At 39.1% G+C, this 23,027-nt stretch overlaps 1 protein-coding gene across 3 annotated transcripts in view; it reads right to left on the reverse strand.

The window, feature by feature from the left end:
* Nucleotides 1–3,581: 3,581 nt before the first annotated feature.
* The window catches only part of XPO4 (exportin 4), a 114,440-nt gene continuing 94,994 nt past the window's right edge, over nt 3,582–23,027 (reverse strand). For all 3 annotated transcript variants that reach the window (XM_028531894.2, XM_036018407.1, XM_036018406.1), the window contains 7 exons: nt 19,967–20,260; nt 18,025–18,205; nt 14,252–14,370; nt 12,495–12,625; nt 11,821–11,938; nt 11,604–11,696; nt 3,582–9,139 (listed from right to left, as the gene is read on the reverse strand). In XM_028531894.2, the coding sequence (XP_028387695.1) occupies nt 8,942–9,139; nt 11,604–11,696; nt 11,821–11,938; nt 12,495–12,625; nt 14,252–14,370; nt 18,025–18,205; nt 19,967–20,260 (1,134 nt within the window). In that variant the 3' untranslated portion in view covers nt 3,582–8,941. The remainder of the gene's footprint in view (nt 9,140–11,603; nt 11,697–11,820; nt 11,939–12,494; nt 12,626–14,251; nt 14,371–18,024; nt 18,206–19,966; nt 20,261–23,027) is intronic.

The following is a 23,027-nucleotide window of genomic DNA, read 5'->3' on the forward strand; positions in this document are numbered from 1 at the left end:
GGGGCTGGGATGGGAGTAAAAGGCAGAAAACTGTACTTGAACAACAATTAAAAAAATTTTTTTTTTTTTTAAATGAGGAGAGTTGCCCTGGCTGGCGTAGCTCAGTGGATTGAGCACAGGCTGCGGACCAGGCATCGCAGGTTCGATTCCCAGTCAGGGCACATGCCTAGGTTGCAGGCCACGGCCCCCAGCAACCGCACATTGATATTTCTCTCTCTCTCTCTCTCCCTCCCCTCTCTAAAAATTCATAAATAAAATCTTAAAAAAAAAAAATGAGGAGAGTTGAATAAGACTCTGGGACATGTCCAAAAGGGCCAACATCTAAACCATAGGGATACGAGAAGAGGAAGAATAAGAAATTGAAAACTTACTTGAAAAAATAATGAAAGAGAACTACCCTAATTTGGCAAAGGAAATAGACATACAAGTCCAGGAACCACAGAGTCCCAAACAAGTTGGACCAAAAGAGGTCAACACCAAGACACATCATAGTTGCAATGCGAAAGGTTAAAGATAGAGAATCTTAAAAACAGCAAGAGAAAGGCAGGGAGTTACCTACAAAGGGGTTTCCAGAAGACTCTCAGCTGATTTCTCAAAAGAAAATTTGCAGGCAAGAAGGGGCTGGAAAGAAGTATTCAAAGTGATGAAAAGCAAGGACCTACAACCAAGATCACTCTATTTAGCAAATCCATCATTTAGAATGTAAGAATAGTTTCCCAGACAAGGTAAAGCTAAAGGAGGTATAACTGAACTTCCTGACTGACATCTTCGGTTTATCATCACCAAGCCCTTAATATGAAATGTTAAAGGGACTTATTTAAGAAAAAAATCAAGATAATGAACATTAAAATAACAACAAACTCACAATTATCAATAACACAAAAACTAAGTAAACAATTAGAACAGGAATGGAGATCATCTGGAGGGTTATGATCTGAGAGGGGGACAGGGGAGGATGGGGTAAAGGTACAGGGATTTAGAGTGTAATTGGGTAGGTACGAAATAGAGGTTGGGGCTTAAGAATGGTACAGGCAATGGAGAAAACAACTTATATGCATGACCCATGGACATGAACTAAGGGAGGAGGGTGTTGCTGGAGGGGAGTACCAGGCAGAGAGGGGCAAAGAGGGAAAAACAGGGACAACTGTAATAGCATAATCAATAAAATATACTTAAAAAAACCCCTCTAGCAAAGTGCCTGGCACATAAAAAGCATTTGTTAAACCTGGCAATTACCAAATCATAAGTGATGTATTTTCCAATCTGAAAGACAATCCATCTATATTATGTTCCTACCTTCCTCTCCTTCATTTTCTTTATCAATTTCATTACTGTGCTGTTTTACATATTCTGTACAATTACCTTAAATCCTTTCGGGCATAAGTTGAGGATATAAATAAATGACTCAACTGCCAAATAGTAATAGTACATAACACAGGCTTACAACTTGAGGGGTACCATAATTTCCATTTTGAATACTGTTTCCTGGCCTATAGCAACCCATGCATTACTTTTATTTTGATAGCTCTGAACTGATGACAAGCCTACTAAACCAAGTATTTCAAAACCAGGCATAACTTAGCAAAGAAGCAGGAAAGAAAATACATAAAACAAATTAAAATCAGTAACATGAACCAAGAACCAATTTTTATGACGGTACATTTTTCACAGAAGTATAAAAAACATAGGAGACTGCCTTGACCTATAATTTACAAGTCATGTTAAAACAAAGTTTTGGTTTAAAACATATCTTTTTAAACTTTAGAAGTTACAATTGCTTTCATAGCATGTGAGATGCAATACTTACCTTCAGGTAACATGTATTATAATGTTATTTTTACCATTAAAGTGACCATAGATGTCAGTCAGGAAGTTCAGTTATACCTCCACCAACAGTGCTGACTGGCCATACAGCCTGCTCACAGTAATACATGAAGAATAAAATTTTCCTGGTAAAAGATCTGCATTGTAATTTAGTGCTTTTACAAACCATAAACAACTTATCAAAGGCAATTTGATACTCTGAAAGGAAAATTATTTGCAAGTAAAACTGGACATAAGATGCTTTCAAACCTGTTTTAGTTCAGGAATTATTCCTTTTGTGTTTTCAAAAGTGATTTTTGTTCATCTCATTCTTCAGAAACGATGCATAAAAGAAATGAAGAGCCCTGGCCAGGTGGTTCTGCTAGTTGGAGTGTCAGCCAGTACACCAAAAGGTTGGGGATTCGATCCCTGGCCAGGCCACTCACCTAGGTACCAGTTCAGTTCCTGGTTGGGGTGCAAGGGGGAGGCAACCAACAGATGTTTTTCTCTCTCCCCCTCCCTCTCTCTAAAATCAATAACCAACATGTCCTCAGGTGAGGATTAAAAAACAAAACAAAAAAGAAATGGAAATTACTTTGGAAAAGATCTTTATTTTTACTTGACTTTTACAGAGAGAAAGACATCAATGTGTTTGTTCCACTCATTGATGCATTCATTCATTGGCTACCTCCTCTATGTGCCCTGACCAAAAATGGAATCTGCAACCTCAAGGGACAATGCTTCATCCAGCTGAGCTACCTCACCAGGACTGGCAAGATCTCTTAAGATAAAGATGAAGTTAGACTCACTTTTCCTCTTATAAAAATGAGTACTAAAATTACAAGAATACAGATTCATCTGTTTTTCTTCCATTCTTGAAGTGTTTTATCACCAGATTATTCAAATTAATCTAAGCATGTTGCAAAGGGTGCTTCTGAATTCTAGTCCCACTAATGCTTTGAGAAGAAACTATTAAATAAAGTGAGGAAATCTGATTGAGATCTTCTAGGGCAGTGTAGTAAAGCCCTTAACTTCACACAGGAAAGACACTTGTTTCACTTCTACAATTTATAAAGAATTAGTGATACAAGAAACTCCCTTTGGAAATCACTGTTAGGGTTTTTTGTTGTTATAGGAATAAGATGAGTAAATTCAGTAGAAACTAAAAACCTTGACTTATATAGACCAATTTTCTTGTATAAAGTAAGTAACACAGTGAACTCTATCACAATACCATTATGGTGGCTGTGGCAGGGGCTATACGGTCACACTGTACTGATGTGAAGCTATCACAGTATTTTAAAATAACAACTATCAGGTATTAGGCTTTGTGTAAGGGCACACTTACCTAATGCAACAAAATGTGTTCCTAGAATCTTTAAATATAATAGAATTTATTGAGCATCTACTGTATTTTATCCATCAGCATGTTTTAATTTTTTTTCTTTGGAAGAATAATTTACACAGAAAGTGTTCAGTAGGGTACTGATTTATGTACTAGAATTTAGATGGTATGCTGCCATTAGTGCTGCATGTATGGAATGTCCCAGCAAGATTTTCTCATAAATTTCACCAAATATGCCCTTTACTTCCACTTAGTTTTAAAAGAAAGTAAAACTGAACTACCATTTGTGATTACAAAGAATGCACATTGACCCAATCTTGTATCCCATGGTTACAAATCAAACAAAATGATTCATAATATATTCAACATACCAAGCTATCATTTGTAAACCAACCGTATTTTAGAAAGCATGATTATTTTAAAGATGTCTTTTAAGAAAACAATATCAGATTTCTGTATTTGGGACATTCAAAATCATCTATGGCTCTCTCAAATCACAGATGATTAATTAGCCTGTGGCCCAGGTCCTGCCCTTAATAATTAAAGAGGGAATATGAAAACTCAAAACAACTCTACTTAGTCCTCTTACACCTGAATTTTCTTTATCCACTCTTAGAGTAAAATCAAATCTCAATATAACCTAAGAAATACCATTATAAATCAATGAATATTCACAGCAAAATCAAGTTTAAAAGCAATATATTTAAAAATGTATTTTCTTTCTTTAAAAAATTAACTTTTCATTGCACATTTATACAAGATTTAAGATTAGGTAAAGAGTGAAAGCCGGCCTGTCATAGCAGAATGACTAATTTCCCACATTCCCTGAAAGGCCAAAAAGAATGACCCAAACCACTAAAATTCTTTACTACAAATATACTCCAAATTCAATGATTTAATAACTCTGAATATGTTTCTAAGACTGTGAGCTGACATAAAAATAAATATACTAAATTTACAGAATATAAACAAAACTTTTTCTTTCTGAATCCTGGATATTCTATTAGGGCTGGGTGTTCTCCCAGAAGGTAATGTAAATCTTTATTTTATCTATACAGGTATGTCATCATGTTTTTCTTATTTTTTTTAATTGTAACTGTATAATGTACCCAATGTCAATCATCCTGTGATGTTAAATGAACTGGTATCATTTCAGTTTCATAAAATAGTCAACTAAATACCCATGAACAAATCACACACAGTCAAAACAAAAATGTAATAAAAATATTTAGTTAAAAGACACATAATAACTCCCATTTATGGATTTAAAAATACAAATAAAATTTTATCAATTTGATAGTCAGCTTTTAACTGGCTCAACACATAGCCTTGATTTCCTAAAATTGTATTGTAGCATCTTTTGAAAAATTAAATGCAACTTTATACCTTTGTTAGTAACGTTAATAGAGGTAAATTAAGGGTATACTTGTCCCTGGGTGTCCCCCCAAAACTGAAGTCTTAGTGTAAGTTTAAAATTTTAATATTTATAAATTTTTAAAAATTTTACACGTGCTGAATGGTAGCAACATCAATATTTGCAATCTGTCATAATTTTATGTGATAGATGACACTACACCAGAAAGCCTAAACTCAGAACACACTTGAGATCAGATTTCTGTTAAGATGCATAGTGCAGGTGCAGTATTTAATTTCAGGCTAAGAAGGTAAGCTACTAGTACATACCTGGCAGCTCCTAATAGCTGAGGCCTAAGAATCTAGACTGAAAAGGAGAAAACCTCTCCACTGCTGGGAAAGCCTGGGAACAGACTAGTAGCAAACCCCAATGGGTGAGGAGGACAAGGCCAGTGTGCATGTGAACCTAAAGATGCTCATGTGCATGCCACTCCTTCCATTACCATCACCATCTCAGAGTAGCTCAGTCTTCACAGACTTAAGACAGGGAGCTAGAGGCCATAAACAGATCATCCCACCTCTAGAGCAGAGTGGATGCCCATTATTAAGCTTGTACTTTTACCTGAACCAAATATATTCTTTGGCTAAATATGTCATGGGTTCCCATTATAACTGACTGAAAATACTTCACATCTTACATCTAAATTAAAATGTTTAAAGTTCAACTTCAACCATGGCACTTCATATCAATTTGAGCTCGGCAATATACCTAATTTGGACATTTTTTAATTTTAGAAAATCAATTTTTAAAGAATTCTAAAATGCAGTGTTTTCAGAACATAGTTATTTACCAAATCAGAGGATATACAATCACATTTTAAAATAATTTAAAACATTGTATACTCAAATCAGTTCTGTTATTTTATAGAATTTATAGAAAGTTGTGTTAAGAACACATATCCAAATCAACTCCTTATTCTCTCGTTAAAAAAAAAACAAAAACCTAAGAAGTACTGAGGTTCCTTCTGACCTAACAGTGAACATTTTATTCAGGAACCAGTAACGCTAATCATACGTCAGACAGCTAACTTAGTAAGGTCCAATAATGACCACCTCTAATGATAGAGATGGCAAACAGAGACAAGTAAAATTGTAACAAAGGGAGTATTTTAAGGGTTAAATTGACATGGTCTCCTAGGGTGCTCAGACTTGAAATCAACAGCTCCCTTCAATCTTGAGGGGTTCATACATGTACTAACAGAAATGAGAAATATGGTAGCATTACAAACACAAACCAATATTTTTTGTAAAAGAGAAAGTAAATCACAGACCACAAGGAGACTGCTACTGGAGGGCTGCACTATATAGATGCTGGGTTTTGAAATGAAAATTGTGAAAAGAAGTAGTAATCATCTCATCTGAACAGAATAATGTCATATAATTAGATATATGGCTTACAGTGAAATGATTAAGTTTTTAAAATTAGTTTGAAAAAGATTGCAAAGCTGTTGGTTTTTTGTTTTTTTACATAAAATGCCATACTTTATACCAGGAGAAAACTCAATACAGTAATTTTAACATGCTACTATCTTCCAACAAATTAAAAAACAGAAAGAAAGAAAGACCCAGATAACTGTGAAAAGGACACTGCAAAGTAGTCACGTGCTCTAGCTGCCCAGGAAGCCACCCGTCCAGAGGAACCATGAAAAGCCCAATCCTGTGACAGAGCTACAAGGGCGTAGCGGCAGATACTGTTACATCAATTCCAACTGTGAAAGTACAAAGTCCACAGAGATTGCACCTCAGGAAACGAATGGGCCCAGGAAAATAAAATCAGACAAAGAATGAACCAAAAAGCTAGAAATTAGAGGTTAAAGGTTACTATGCATGAACATAAATTTCATATAGCACACAATTCTAAAATAATCAAATACTTGACAGTATCCCTTTAACATATATAAACAGGGAGGGGCACAAATAATGTTCTAGTTTTTAAAACTCTTTGGACAACTTAACAGTCAGTTTTAACAGTAAAAATCAATTTACAAAAATTAAGCAAGTATTCTTAACCTCCACTGGGCCAAGAGCATTAAAACAAAACCCACAAAAATGAAAAGCCAACAAGCACTGCTAAAGACAAACCTGGACAAGAAAAAAGAAAAAAGACCCAAACTAAACAAATACCCATCAGGAAAACACACACACACACACACACACACACACACACACACACACCTTGAAAGAGTCTAGCTGCTACAGTTAAGTGGTGTCCCCATTACTTAAAAAGCAGTGTTGCCCCTTTTTTCCCATTTGCCACTAACTAAATTCTGGTGATATCGGAAGGCTTATTTGGTCCACTGCAAAGTGCATCTTGGTTTTATTAACAGTCATCTAATGATACTGTATTATGATCAACAGCATCTGGGCAAATTTAGCACATACATTTCCATCTAAGTAACAGTTATTAAATTCAGATGCCTTTTTATTTCCCAAGCATCCCTTTCCTACTTACCTTTCTTTGTTTTTAAAAACTTGACTACAGTTTTGTCACGGCCAGTGGACCTAGCCAGTCAGCTGTGTGTCCCAGTCACTCTGCAAAGGGACAATACTCATTACACACAGACACGTGTGGCTTACGACCACTGAGAAGGTGTGCAGAGCTGGGAGACATACCACACCAAGAACAATGCAAAATAGTGGTTACTGGTGCTATGACTTCCAGGTTTGTTAAAGGGAAAAAAGAAATCTAAAAATAAATGAATGGTTCAAAGTATTTTTAAAAACACAATGTAATGTATATTTCATGAAGAGTGAGTGACATTACTTTTTTTTTAGCTGTTTTAAGATTATTTTGTTCCCCCTCCACTGTTACTTGATGGTGTCAACTAACAGAAATGGTTCTCAAAGCCCTGGCTCCAGCTCTGCGTCGACAGGTGTCTAAGGCAGCATGCCAAGCTGGGTGTAACTTAGATGCCCCTGTTTTGGTAACTTTAACTGCCAGCAGCAGTTATACAGTTTCAAACAGCATCACTGTGGAGGTGCACGTGCTACATGCAATCCAGAGAGTAACACCGCATTCCAGGGACGGTTTAGCACAGAGATATCAAGAGCACGGCAGGACACCCCTCCCCCGAAAGTGTCACTGTGCCATGTGACTCTGACATGCCAATGGACCATGTGCCTGTGGTTTATAAATTAGCTTTCATTTCCATAATTTAAGGGAAGCATGACAATAGTAAAATCCTGATTAGAATCGACAAACTAGACGGTCAAAGTGGATTTTTGTATCTTCTAAATTTACATGGCTCCTGTGAAATGAGGATATATCCACTCCAACATAATTACTGCCCTTAATGCCCCAATGTCTAAAATCTGCAGTAGTCACTCCCATCCTTTAAAATACTTATTGCTTAAAGCAAGCCATTCAGAATAGAATACTATAGCCATGGCTAAGAGGCTGGATAGAAATATACTCGAAGAGTTAGACTACATATGGAGGAGCCTCCATTTCCCTCACAAAGCAACATGAATACGCCACAACAAGGGCACCAAGTTTAGAGGAGCTTACACCCTACCCACTCCAAAGCCTCAGGACTGAATTTCTTACTAAAACAGATCTGCTTTCTTTTGTCCTTTCTTCTTAAAATTAAGGCAATGAAATGGCTACAGTTCCTAAAGTACTTTTTAGGAAACAAAAATATACTTGTATTTTCCTCCTCAAGTCCAGGCATCAGAGTTTGACTAAAGACCTGTATTCCACAAAAACTGCCACACCAGGCAATGTTACGTACGAGGCCAGTGAGCACCTGCCAATGCCTTCCCTCCTTCCAAACTCAGAACTGAATCACTGAGAGGAAAAGCACCAAAGCGCAAAGCCTTTTCCAAGTTTTCAGCATCTCTTGCATTGATTCAAAACTTTTGGGGTAGCAGAGGGGAGAAGTTTATTAAAATGAAGAATCCCATGTCCTACAAACAGAAATTCTGACTCTGAGAGCCTGCAGTTGGGCCCAGCTCCTCAACACTGCAGTTGGTTGATGGAAAACATTTGAGAAACATCACCAAGCATACAAGTATATAGCCACCCAATATTTCATGATGAAAATTCTAAACTTTGGCTAGCCACCTAACATTTGACAAAGAAGGAAAAGGCACTGAACATTTCATGGTGCCCATATCTATTTGCACATATATGAAATTTCATCTTGAAAAGGTGAAATCGCCATTCCAAACCTACAGAACACTTGTGACCAACTGTGGTCACCTAACAGCAAATGCTGACTGGAGGTGAGCTCTCCTGTCTCACTGCATTGGTTACATGTCAAACTGCCAATCTCTCCTAAACCCCAATGGCTAAGGAACTGAGGACAGGACAAGACTCGACTTTTAGCAATTCAGTGCACTTTGCAGAAAGGATCTAAATTAAGCATAGAATTTTGTTCTTTATTTTACACATAGGAGACCACCAACATTTGCCATAAACTCTTCTAAACTCTTTAGGAAGGCCATCTTCTGTTTCCGATCCAGCGTAGGAGGGGTGCTGCTTGCAGTAAGCTTGTTGAAGGCATCTGCTAATCTCTGGTAAATAATGGGATCTTGTTGACTTGACAGTAATGTTTCAACCAATTCAGAGTACTCGGCCTATCAAAGAGAGAAAGTGTATGTAAGAACACGTCTTCCTCAAGCAGCACACAAGTGGGTCCTATCAGTTACTGGATGACAGGATTCTAAGAGGCAGAGTCTGCTAGCTCTTCTTCACAGTCAGCACATATTCTGGGTTCTGCCTCAACCTTCTCCATTGGTAACATACCTGTTGTAACAATGCTCCAAGGCAACCTCTGTTTATATTCCCATTTTGCAGATGGGAGTTCTTATATACAGCGAGATTACCTAGTATGTCCAAGAGCACAGTGCCTTTGAGCAAGAATGCAGGCTGTTAGGCACCAATTTTGTTGTGTTGCCTCTTCTGTATTTTCAAAGCACAAAGTCAGCAACCTTTCAATAGTTTCTTAGAGGTTTTTATAGACACTGTGTCCACACAGCTCTGCAGACAGCAGGTCACACAAACACAGGTGGGAGATGGCAGAGTGGGAGAAAGGTTATTTCCGTCCTTTCTCAATGTGGAAGCAGAACACTGGAATGGCTGCGCACCTGCGGCTCAAACCAGCACTGTGCTCGGCAGCTCTGGGAGAAAGGACAGGAGGAGGTAACAATAACAAATACGTGTGTGTGTGTGTGTGTGTGTGTGTGTGGCTTTTCTACTTTTAGTGCCCTCTATAACAAAGCCTTATACAAATGAGTGGTTGTGACATTAAAGGAAATGAAACCAGGGCAGCTTTCCAAGATAAACTCTCAAAAAAGGGGGTCTGCCACTTTTGTAGTAGCTTCCTGCAACATCATGATGGACCAAATTGGTAAAACCACACATTAATGACATTTGGAAGAGTAGGGCACAGCACCCTAAGCCAGCCAGGCATGGAGCGAGAGTGGCTGCCTTTGGTGCCCCCTCTGAAGGACAGGCCTCTTCACAGGGGAAAAGAATGAACACGAACCATGTCCCTGTTAACGTGAAATGCCTGTATCTCTGGGCCAGACCAGCAGGACATCATCCTCACCAATCCCAAACTCCTGCTCTCTGCCCTACAATGTGTGAAGTTTTGTTTAAAGATTTTATTTATTTAGTGGGGTTGGGAGTTATCTTGCAAAGCGTTAAGGACACTGCTTTGATTCCTAGTCAGGGCACATGCTTAGGTTGCGGATTTGGTCCCCAGTCAGGGCTCGTTTGAGAGGCAACCAACTGATGTTCTCTCTCACATCAATGTTTCCCTCTCTCCTTCCCTTCCCCTCTCTCTAAAAATAAATAGATAAAATCTTTTAAAAAAAACATTAAAAATATTTTATTTATTTTTAGAGAGAGGGGAAGGGAGGAAGAGAAACATCGATGTGAGAGAGAAAGATCAATCAGTTGCCTGTCACATGCACCCCAACCATGGACCAAATCCCTAACCCAGGATGTGTCCTGACCAAGAATCAAACCAGTGACCTTTGGCTTTGTGGAACAACGTCCCACCAACTCAGCTCCACTGGTCAGGCCATGAAATGTTTTTAAAAACGTAATCAGAATGTAAGCTCTTATGTACGTAGGGATAAGAAACCCACCTTCCTACTAAGAATAGGATGTCAAATGACAGAGAAAGGCCCCTGACTACAATGGGCACCATCTCAGGAAATGAACTTCTGAGCACCTGCAACTCTGGGCACAAACAGTTTGGGAAACCTGCCAGAAGGGGGTCTTCAAAATAGTACAATGACCACCTTGAAATCCTATCTTTATAAAACAAGAAAAATGAACCTCTCAACTCCAATCACAGCAAATGCTATGGCCTCTACACTTCAAAAAAATGTCACAGTTTCTCTAACAAATCACTTGGTCAGGCTGGGACATGTGTGCAGGGGGCATCTGATGACCAAATATGATTCTTTCTCATACACTGAATGGGCACTTAAAACAGGGAAGGGAGACAGATGAGCCAGCATAACTTTTCTTCTGTTACATTTACACCACAACAGTAAGTGCTTCAATCTTTAAAGACTCAAACAAGAAAGAAGGGAGAGGGGGAAGGAAAGGGAAAGGAAAAGAAAGGAAAAGAGAAGAAAAGAGAAAAAGAGAAAAAGAACATTGCTTCTGTATTGTAGTATGGAATAAACACTGTTGTTCCCCATGCTCTCTAAAGGCAGCCTCTTCTGGGTCTCCGGTCTCACTCATCCAGTTTTCCTTATAAAACTGAGTTCCTCGAGGACAGAAGCACGCCTCCATTATCCTCTCACATCTGACTCCTCGTTCCTAGCAGTTACTTAAGGACAAGCTTTGGGGCAAAGGATGGTTCCAGAAGGGAAAATAAATGCTTATTTACTGACCATCAGCATGTCTGATAAACAAGAGAATAGTCCAGAGCTAGTGAGGTAGTGAAGAAACAGAGCCTGACCATAACAGAGCTGCAGCCCTGACACACAGACCCTCTAAAGTTTGGAGGATTCACACCCACTGTGGGTCTGAACCTTCTCCTTCTAAGAGGATGAGGGGCCCTGAGAGCAACGGCCATACCTGGTGCAGGCACACCAGCGTGTAGAACGCCTCACCGGCTGCTGTCGTCATCTCTGTGTTGTGCTTCTGCAGAACCAGCATATCGAAAACCAGCTGAAAGTGCACAAGGAAACTGCTAACTGAAGATACACAATGCAAAAATCACAGTCCTCCCCTTCCCTGTTCCACAAGAGAGAGAGAGGGGGTGACCTCATAACCTGTGGCCTAGGTACCTTACCTTCAGAAAGTGCCGTGTTGCTAGAAAGAGCGGTGAGTCCGTCTCCTGAGCTTTTGCGCACTGCTCAGCCAGTGGTGTCAGGGCCTCCAGGCACAGCTGGCAAACCTCCGAGCTCATTCTGATCATGAAGGTCAAAGAGAAAATGCAAGTGGACACACTTGACATAGTAAAGATAAAGAAATACCACTACTATTACATGGAGTGTATCTCTAGAAATGAATGCAGGTAAGCAAGATATATATCCACGTGCACCATGTCTTTACTAAGTGACAAAAGACTCCCGAGGTTTTGAGATGATCCACAAGTGACTGGGATTGGGAGTGGAGACTACCAGAGTGTTTCTGACTGGGAAGCACATACTGATCAAAGCCCTGCTACTCTCCACTATCAGGCAGCTAGGATCAGACACTCCACAACAGCTCATGACACCACTAGTCAAGGCACTTAATGAAAGAGTGATTTGGGGGCCAGGGGCCAAATGCCTCTGGGATCTGTAAAAGAATAAAAAGATGACACAGTCTAACAACAACAAAAACCCCACAGAATCAAGGCAGCTAGAGAAACGGTGGCTTTAAGAAATAAAACTGAAATTAAAAAGCAAATTTTAAAAACTTTCTTCAGGTAAGGTCTTTCCCCCACGTGACAAGTGATAACGATGCTCATTTAAAGGATATGAAGTCATTCCCAGTTCTAGAGAGCACATCAGACTTTTAAAAAGGTCTTCAGGAAGTTGTGGTATTTTTTCAGGAAAAATCTCACAGATAAATGTGATTAATTTGTAGTATTGATTACAAAGGGTTGGAAACTGAAAAATAAAAATTAAATATTTAAATGCTTAATGTTATCTAGTTTTATTTCCATTAATGCAAAAAAGTAATGTAATAACAAGCAAGCTTCTAAGTATAATAATGTTTTAAAAACACATATAAGATATAGAAAACAAGAACTAATTAAATATAAAAATAAGTGACAATAAAGGGAATATTTTAGTAACTGATATGATAATACACAGTAGAAACAATTATTTTCTGAATAGTTAATAAAAGCTACAGCCAAAAAGAAAAAAAAGAAGAAGAAGCTACAGCCAATTCCAGATATTCTGTTTACCTTAAAAAAGTAGCCCTGGCTGGTGTGGCTCAGTGGATTTAGTGCTAGCCTGAAAACCAAAGCATTGCCAGTTCAATTCCTAGGCAGGGCACAGGCTTGGGTTGCAGGCCAGGTCCCCAGTAGGGGCATGTGAGAGGCAACCACACATTGATGTTTCTATCCCTCTCTTTCTCCCTCCCTTCCCCTCTCTCTAAAAATAAATAAGATCTCTAAAAAAAAAAAAAAAAAAGTAAACAATGCAGTCCAATCTCAAAATAATTAAATGGCCTCTGAATAAAATCCCTCTGCAAATGTGTTGATGTGCACTCAAGCATATTAGGAAAACACAAGATGGTAACACCAAAGGCTAAGATTACCGGCACAATGGCCCCTTCACTCCCAAAATTCAGTGACTGCATGGGCAGCCCTGGTAGAGCAGGTGATTGACAACAGTTGAATACACATCCAAATGTTTAATGCTTTGTTTGATTAAACAATAGTAATAAATAAATAATCCTAGAAGTAATCACCATACAGAGCTGACGACACTTCCCACCTACTGCTAGTACACAGACACCTGGCTCCTGGATCACTGGAATCCCTTCCACCAGACATCTGTCATGAGAGATGCGATGGGCTGGGGATCCACTGCCTTTTCACTCGGATGCTCAACTTTCCACCCCTCCCATGCCATGCATGCATGTGTGCACAGGCGGACACAACCCCCTCCTCCTCTCCATCCATGTCCTTGTCCTCGCCCTCAGACTCCTATAATATCTCATGAGAAGACACGTAAGAAGGGGCAGCCTCATCACTATCACACCTATAGCACTGAGTGGTGAAACCAAGGCACAACACAGTCAGAAGGTGCAAAATTAAAAACTGTATGAGTCTTGGTTTCTTACCATCCCATTTCTGCAGGGAGTAATGATTTGTAAACTCCTTCTCTTGTTCAATCCCTCAACCTGAGAATAAATAATGTTCAATAAGTATGAGAGGAATGTGTACACCTGAGCATCTAACTTACTTTAGCTGCTTAATGACAAATGATGAGAGAACCCAAACTGCTAACATTAGAATGCAGTTTCTAAAAGACCCACTTTTTCTGTCAGCAATCTATTTTGAATGCAGTATTATGGGGCAAGAGTAGTGAGGGCCTGTGTTCGAAGTTGTTGACCTCAGTGTGAATGACACTAAAGTAATAAAAACATTCGATTTTTATATGTACTTAAGAGACAAGCAGGTATTCACACGTTTAATAAAATAAAAGGCATGTTCTTGTCTAAAATATCTTTAAACTTCAAGCACACACATTTTAATGTCCACATTCACTTTCTTTAATTACCTTCAAGAGATCTTGTGACATCAAGGGAAGAATTAGGTTGACTCCATATAAAACCACATCCGCAGCTGACACAGACCTGCTTGCTGCTTGCCCCGGCTCATGTCCTCTAAACACTTCATCTACAAACAGAAACCACGTAGTCTTACAGTCATAACATCAACAAATCTGCAAATCTGGGTACATTTTACCCTAGAGAAAGTAAAAACAGATTCGAACCCTAAGCCACAATAAATCTGTGAGTGGTTAATAGGACACCTGGTGACCTTGCCTGGGTCACCCTTCTGTACTTCACTTTTCAGGGTCTCGGAGCACTCAGTACATATGGCATTCTGCGTTTATACCACACACATCACTCTTCAGTGATAAAGGGAAACTAATGCTTAGCCAATGTTGTGAAAAGTAAATCTACTCCCGTGACAAGCTTGTCACAATAGGAGTTAAATACTTTCCACAGTAACAGCTATTTTATCTCTTAGGTGTGTGGAATTTTTTTAAGCAGAAAGAATAGGGGAAATACCGAAATTAAAATGTCATATAAAAACAGAAAGTAATTTTTTGAAAACAGGTACCATGATCAAGGGTATTGCCCTTACTCCACAAAAAATGCCCATGAATAGGAACCCTAAGACCTTAATAAAAAACTGAGTAGAGTCTAACAAAACCACCAATCCAATGAAAAACAGTTCAGTCTAATCATTAATCAAGCAATGCAAAAAAATGTAAGTTATAATTCCTGATTCATTAAATTCAAGATGACTTTTAACCCTCACCTGAGGATATATTTATTGACTCTGGAGAGAGGGGAAGGGACAGAGAAAAAGAGAAACATCAATGTGTGGGAAAGAAACATCAATCAGTTGCTTCACATATCGCCTGTGACCAGGGATCCAACCCATAACACTTCGGTATACGGAATGACATGCCAACCAACTGAACCACTCAGCCAGGGAAAATTCAAGATGACTTTTAAGTGATAACAATTGCATGCTGGTGAGGATACAGTGTGATATTTACCCTCAAAAGCTATATAGTAAAAACATTTTGAGCACTGTATATAATAAAGATGCATTCAGAAATCCAGACAGAGATTTATTCACAGAAGTGATTACTGCATTGTTATTTGTAACAGCAAAATAGTAAATACTCCAGAGGTACAATATTAGTGAAACTGATTCAATTCCAAAATGTGGAAAACCATTCGGCCATCTGTCATAAAAAATTTTAATGACAAGAAAAAGGCCAAGAATACATTGATTTAAAAAGGCAGAAAATAAAATTGTATTTACAGTACAACTGCAGAGAAAATTGTACAGAAGAACCAAAAGGGAAATTATGAAATGCAATTTATAGTTGGCTCTGGATTATGTCATAGGATGGGTGATTTTTCTGTCTCTGTACCTAAAAATTTTTCTACCAGAGTATATTATTTTAAAACAAAGGGGAAAAGACAAAGTGGGTCCCAAAAAAGCACACTTCTACTTAAAACCATCTTTCAGCCTAATTCTGAATTTCACTGGGGTCTCAGTTCTTCTATCTTCCAAAGCAAGGATGCAAATCTGGCTTCCATCACCAGGAACCTAGGGCCTGTCTGGGCGTGAGGCCATCCTGGCACTACCTGCAGGCTTCCCTAACAAGACAGCTCTTGGCCTGGAGGCCTGGTGGGTTCTGTTCTCCAGCAGTGAGCTCTGCTAAGGATTTGAGAATGGAGTACAGAGATGCACTGCCAGTTGTTCCTTTAAAATCCCACCTAGCATGTTAATTTCACTTCATAATATTTAAAATATTTTGATTTGCCCTGGCTGGTGTACCTCAGTGGATTGCATGCCAGCCTGCAAACCAAAAGGCTGTTGGTTCAATTCTCTGTCAGGGTACATGCCTGGGTTGTGGGTCAGGTCCCCAGCAGAGGGAACGTAAGAGGCAACTGATTGATGTTTCTCTCACATGTCAATGTTTTTCTCCCTCTCTTTCTCTCTCCTTTTACCACTCTCTAAAATAAAATCTTTCTAAAAAAATATTTTGTTTTATGTCACCTATTATCTTTATTTTTGAAATGACTTAAAAATATCTTCCTTTTTACCATCAATTTAACGAATTAATGCTGTTTCTTAATCATTTTTTCTATTTTAACTATCTTCATTTTTCTTTCATCTAAACTTCAACCCCATCTACCCTCATTTTATACTTTTAACCCTGAGCATTTTAATCTCAACTTTTCTTCTTACTGTTTTGTTATGATGTGGATCTTTTTGCTCTTTTATTTGGAAAGGCTCCCCTCACCTGTATAACTGCAGCATCTACCTCCCACTTGTCGTAGAGCAGCGGAAAGAAGTGCACCTGGCACAGCAAACCAAGAAGACTGTGGGGCTTCTCCCTCCAAACGTTCTTATAACTCTCCTTCCCTTTCAGTATCGGCTCTGGACTTTGAGCCAGATTCCTCAGGGTACAGGGCTCTGACCTGGTGCTTATACCCCTGGAAAGTCTACAGAAGAGTTTCCAAGAGCCCACAAATCAACTGATACAGTGTGTAAAACTATGGGTTGGTATGACACCCACTTTTCAAGGGAAAGGTTCAGTAACTACTTCAGCTTTTAAAGGTCCATGACCTAGAAAAGCTTGAGAATTCCTGGAGTAAGGACTGACATGAAGAAATCAGAAAACATGGGAACTTGTGTGAGAAGTGGGCCTGGCAGAGGGGCAGCTGCAGCCTTGGTGTGGAAAGGAAGCACAGAGTGGGTGTGGGGCAAGGCCTTCCAAACAATGTCACCTGGGGGCCCTAGTTAAACTGCAGAGTCAGCCTTCTAGACTGTGAAGTGGATGGTGCCTGGGATAGCACAGACATTGAAAAGAACTGCCATCCAATGAATAGGGAAACAGAGAAAGAACAAGTTCATGCACGGGGTGAAATGAGGAAAGGGGAAAGTCACAGCGCATGGCTCAGGAAGGAAATCTTCCAAGGAAGCAGCATCCACAACAACAAATACCTGCAGAACATGAGAAGAGATGCTCGACAGAATTTGTGTTTCTCTTAGAAAGCACAATCTCTTTTGTGTTAAGACAAGGTGGGTCGCAGGGTCAGAGGGAGGTGAGGGAACATCTACACATAATATTGGTGAATTTGCACCTGTATTAACTCAGCACCAGAGACCCCTGAGCTCGTCTGTAAACACTCTGAAGGGTGTTTCTCAGCACACCCAATGAACAGTTAGGAAAGGCACTGGAAGGCTAACTGACTTCCCCAAGGTCCTGCTGTCCTGGGGCCACTGGTTACTCTCCTCAGGGTGGCCTGTGAGCTCTACCCCAACAAGGATTCCAAAGCCTCACCCTGAAGGCAATGGGCTCTCCTGCAGTGGCCACCACAGGCCACAGAGGAGGGACCAGTCAGTAGAGCCTAAGTGCAGTCTGGTTCTGGCATGTGAATCTAGTCCTGTGACATACTAGCTGCTCCACATCTGTGGACAAATGACATATAACTTCTTGTACCTATTTCCTCATCTATCAGAAAATGAGTGTGACACTGGTATCTATTTCCCACTGCTGTGACAGGAATAGTGCTGGCATTTCACAGGAATCTAACAGATGGAAATTTTAACTATTCTTCTTACAAGAGGAAAGCCAAGCAGGAAGGGCTGGGGGTTCCACCCTCGCTTTACAGTGACCAGAGAGATGATGACACTTTCATCTACTTTGTAAATTGAACTTCCTCGTGGGATTTCACCAACAAAATAGCCTTTGCCATAATAAAAACAATAGTAACAACAAAGTTTATACCATACCTGTATCACTGAAGTCTATGAACTCTTTTGACAGAAGGTTGGTAAGGAGTTCCATAATGAGAAGCAGGTCCTGGTACTGCTCCTCCTCAGCTGTGACATCCACTCTCTGTCGCCCCAAATTATTCTTAGAATATACTTGCAACAGTGTAAGGCAGGCTTCATACAAGTTCATCGCTTTAGACTGTAAGAAAGCATTCAGAAATTATGCTACTGGGACAAATATAAATATTAAATACATTTTAAAATATAATCTAATACATTTACTCTAAGTCCCAAAAGATCTCAAATACTCGTTTCAAACTATACCAAAACATTAACATACATGAAAAGTACATACTAATTAGTTATACTTAAACTAATAGTTTTCCAGCCATGAAATCTGACATCCAAATTTTTATTCACTTGATGAAAGAAATGATGAGATTTTTGGCAACAGAACTGCTTGGTTTCTGCTGTTCAACAACGTCACTCATTATTTGAAAACTTAAAATTGTATAACTTGCACAAGCACCGAGAACCAAACAGCAGTCTCAAACATGAGAATGGCACTGGCATGCCCTCTCAGTAATTTACCTGTGACTATATTTACAATATTGGGTTGGCCAAAAAGTCCATTTAGTTTTTTCTGTAAAATAAAAAACAGTTTTCATTCTCACCAGTAACTTTATTGATTTGGACATTTTGAGTATGTCAGTTATCTCCTGCATGGTATAACGTTGATTGTTCTCAATTAATCTCTCAATTTGACTGCTATCAACTTCAACTGGTCCATCCGACTATAGAGCATTGTCCAGCAAGAAACCTCCAGTAACAAGACACTCCACAAACCACCTCTGACACATTCAATCAAGGCACAGCACCTTCTCCACACACTGCACAACTCTTTGTGTTTCAGTTGCGTTTTTACCTTTCTCGAAATAATATGCAGAAAATGTTGTGTATTTTCTTCCATCTTCCATATCAAAATGGTTATATAAAAACTCACCAATTTTGATAAGTTTTTTTAAAAAATGCATACTGATATGACAGCTGTCACAATACAATCTAACGAAACTGTTTTGAAATGAAGACAACTGAGTGTTACTAGAGCCATAATATAGAAAAAAAAACTTAACCAACTTTTTCGTCAATCCAGTATTTAAAATACAACCTTATTTTTGAGCAGGTCCCTTTGATCTAAATGAAATCATCAATCAGGAACTCATATTAAATGATTTGGAACAAGATTTAATCTAATCTAACAAATACAAATATGTATTTAAGATTTTTCAAAGCTTTCTAAATTATTTAATGGCACAAAAAATATACATCTTTTCTTATTAAACATATAAGAATTAAGTGTGCCTAAACACTCATCTAATTTTCTAAACAAAAGATATGTGCCCTGGCTGGTGTGGCTCAGCGAACTGAGTGCCAGCCCAGACTACAGACCAAAGGGACGCACGCAGGTTTGATTCCCAGTCAGGGAATATGCCTGGGTTGCAGGCCAGGTCGCCAGTATGGGGCATGTGAGAAGCAACCACACATTGATGTTTCTCTTCCTCTCTTTCTCCCCCCCTTTCCCTTTATCTAAAATAAATAACATCTTAAAAGAAAAGATACAAACTACTATTTAAAATTGTAAGCCTTAGGGTCCTACTATGAACTGGTTAATATTCTCTACCATAATCCATTTGTTTTATCAAACAGTGCTCACTTAAATGAATTTAATAACATACTGGCCCAAAGAAATTACTGATTATTAACATGTTTTTAGGGTAAAAATTTGTATTCATTCAATATGCCTTCCTCTGAATTCTGAGTTCTTTTGAAAACTCTTTTTGAAAAATCTTTTTGGAGGCATAAAATTATTTCAGATATTAAATTTGAAGGAAAGTATCTATTATTTCATTAGTTTTAAGAAGTTTTAATCCAAAAAAGATGAACATTAGAAAGTGCTCACCTCTCCGAGATAGCATATCTGTTTATGTGCAACTTCAACAAAAACTTCTATTATGAGATTGACAGTCTCTGGGGTATTTTTGTAAACTTCCATCAATCCAATACAATTGGTAAGGAAGTCCATTAGAAAATTAAAAAGGATAGCAACGTTGTCAATCTGGGTGGCCTCAGCAATGCCACACAGAGCCTCGAGAGTGGCAGTGATTTCTTGTTTGACCTCCTCTTGCTGGCACAGCTGCTGAAAGTTTTCCTGATTTATCACCCTTAAGAATCGCTGTTGTAGTGGCTGAAGAACCTACAAAAACAAAACACAGATTTTTCTGAAAGGCTGATTTACATACCTTATTTATGTCTTCAACTTTATTTCCTAAACTAGAATAGGCACTTTCCAAAACATTTCTAACTGCCACTTTCCAGAACATTTCTAACTGATGGAAGTAGAAAAAGCACAAAAAAACAAAGAATATCGGAACCACACATTATATTCCCCATTTTCAGGGTCATCGCAACTACTGCATGAAGCACACATCACCTCACACCTGTTAAAATGGCTATTATCAAAAAGACAAGAGGGAAATGCGGGCAAGTATGTAGAGAAAAGGGAACCTTCCTGCATTGTCCGTGGGATTGTAAACTGGTTCAACCACTATGGAAAATAGTATGGAGGTTTCTCACAAAATTAAAATTAGAATTACTACACGATACCACAATTCCACTTCTGGGAATATATTCAGAGGAAATGAAAACACTAATTTGAAAAGCTATTTGCACCCATGTTTCCACAGCAGCATTATATAAAATAGCCAAGACATGGGAACAGCCTAAGTGTCCACTGATGGATGATGGATAAAGTTGTGGTGTATATATGAGATGGAATATTATTCAGCCATAAAACACAACAACAAAAAAAAAAAAACAAGGAAATCCTCTATGGAGACAACATGGATGGACTTTGAAGGCATTATGCTACAGAAAATAATCAGACAGAGAAAGACAAATACTGTATGATCTCCCTTAGATGTGAAATCTATTTAAAAACAAAAAAAGCAAACCCTACCAAACTCATAGAAAATGTTTTGTTGTTTCCAAAGGTGTGGGTGGGGAGAGTGGAATTTGGAGAAAGGTAGTCAAAAGGTACAAACTCCCATTTACAAGAAAATAAGCACTGGGGATGTGATTGATGTACAACATGGTAACTATAGCTAACACTGTATGACACATAGGAAAGAAAGTTAAGAGAGTAAATCCTAAGAGCTGTCATAAGAAAATATTTTTTTCTTTTTTTGCCTCTCCTTTTTATTGTGTCAAGATGAGATGATGGATGACAACTAAACTTATAGCAATAATTATTTCACATTATATGTTAAGTCAAACCATTATACAGTGATGTGGGTCAATTATATCCTATAAAACAAAAATTATAATTTTTATTTATTTATTTTTTTAATATATTTTATTATGCTATTACAGTTGTCCCATTTCCCCCTTCACTCCCCTCCACCCTGTGCCCCCTCTCCCACCCACCTTCCCCCCCTTTAGTCCATGTCCATATGTCATACCTATGAGTTCTTTAGCTTCTACATTTCCCGTACTATTCTTGCCCTCCCCCTATCTATTTTCAACCTACATTCTATGCTACTTATTCTCTATACCTTTTCCCCCTCTCTCCTCCTCCCACCCCTACTGCTAGCCCCTCCTTGTGCCCTCTATTTCTGTGGTTCTGTTCCTATTCTAGTTGTTTGCTTAGTTTCTTTTGGTTTTGCTTTAGGTGTGATTGTTAATAATTGTGAGTTTGCTGTCCTTTTACTATACATGTCTTTTCTTTATCTTCTTTTCTTAGATAAGTCCCTTTAGCATTTCATAAAGTAAGGGCTTGGTGATGATGAACTCCTTTAATTTGACCTTATCTGAAAAGCACTTTATCTTCTCTTCCATTCTAAATGAGAGCTTTGCTGGATAGAGCAATCTGGGATATAGGTCCTTGTCTTTCATGACTTGGAATATTTCTTTCCAGCCCCTTCTTGCCTGTAAGGTCTCTTTGGAGAAATCAGCTGACAGTCTGATGGGAACTCCTTTGTAGGTTACTGTCCCCTTAGCTCTTGCTGCTTCTAGGATTCTCTCCTTCGTTTTTACCTTGGCTAATGTAATTATGATATGCCTTGGTGTGTTTCTTCTTGGGTCCAACTTCTTTGGGGCTCTCTGCGCTCCTTGGATTTCTTGGAAGACTGTTCCCTTTGCCAGTTTGGGGAAGTTCTCCTTTATTATTTGTTCAAATAACTTTTCCACTTGCTGGTCTTCCCCTTCTGGTACCCTATAATTTGGATGTTGGAACGTTTAAAGGTGTCCTCGATGGTCTTAAGCTTTTCTTCGATTTTTTGAATTCTTATTTCATCATGCTCTCCTGCTTGGTTGATTCTATCTTCCTTCTAGTCCACTGTGTTGTTTTGAGACTCAGATTCCTTCCTTTCGCAATTGGCTCTTCTCCGTATGTCTTCCTGCATCCCTTTTATGGTAATCTGCATTTTTTCATGTAATTTGGATCCAAAATCCACCAGTTCCGTGAGCTTCCTGATCACCAGTGTTTTGAACTGTGCATCTGATAGATTGGCTATTTCTTGGTCACTCAAAAGGATGAGTCCTGGGGGTCTGATCTGTTCTGCTGGAAACATGTCTTACGTCTTTCCCTGTCTCTCCTATTATTTTACTTATTTATTTATTTTCTCTCCGGTCTGGTCGCTCTTGTTACGGTGGGGGGCGGAGCCTTAGGTGTTCACCGGTGCTGGGCGCCCCAGTCGCTAGCTTGTGACGTTATATGTGGGGGCATGGGCGGGAGCGGGGACAGGAGGGATCAATGGCGACCCTTCCGTTCTCCTGGAGTCAGACACTTCCCTGGGCTTCTGGGCCTTGAGCTCTGCCCTGGTCCCCTGTCGCTGCCCCACTGATTCCCCCAGCCGCTGCTTGCGTACTCAGGGATCACCGGTGCACCGCTGCACTCCCGCGCCCCAGATGGCTGTGGTGCCGATTTTGCGCCAAATTTCGCCCGACCTACGCGCGCCTGCGAC

This window comes from Phyllostomus discolor, chromosome 2 (assembly GCF_004126475.2).
Source record: "Phyllostomus discolor isolate MPI-MPIP mPhyDis1 chromosome 2, mPhyDis1.pri.v3, whole genome shotgun sequence".
Lineage (NCBI taxonomy): Eukaryota > Metazoa > Chordata > Mammalia > Chiroptera > Phyllostomidae > Phyllostomus > Phyllostomus discolor.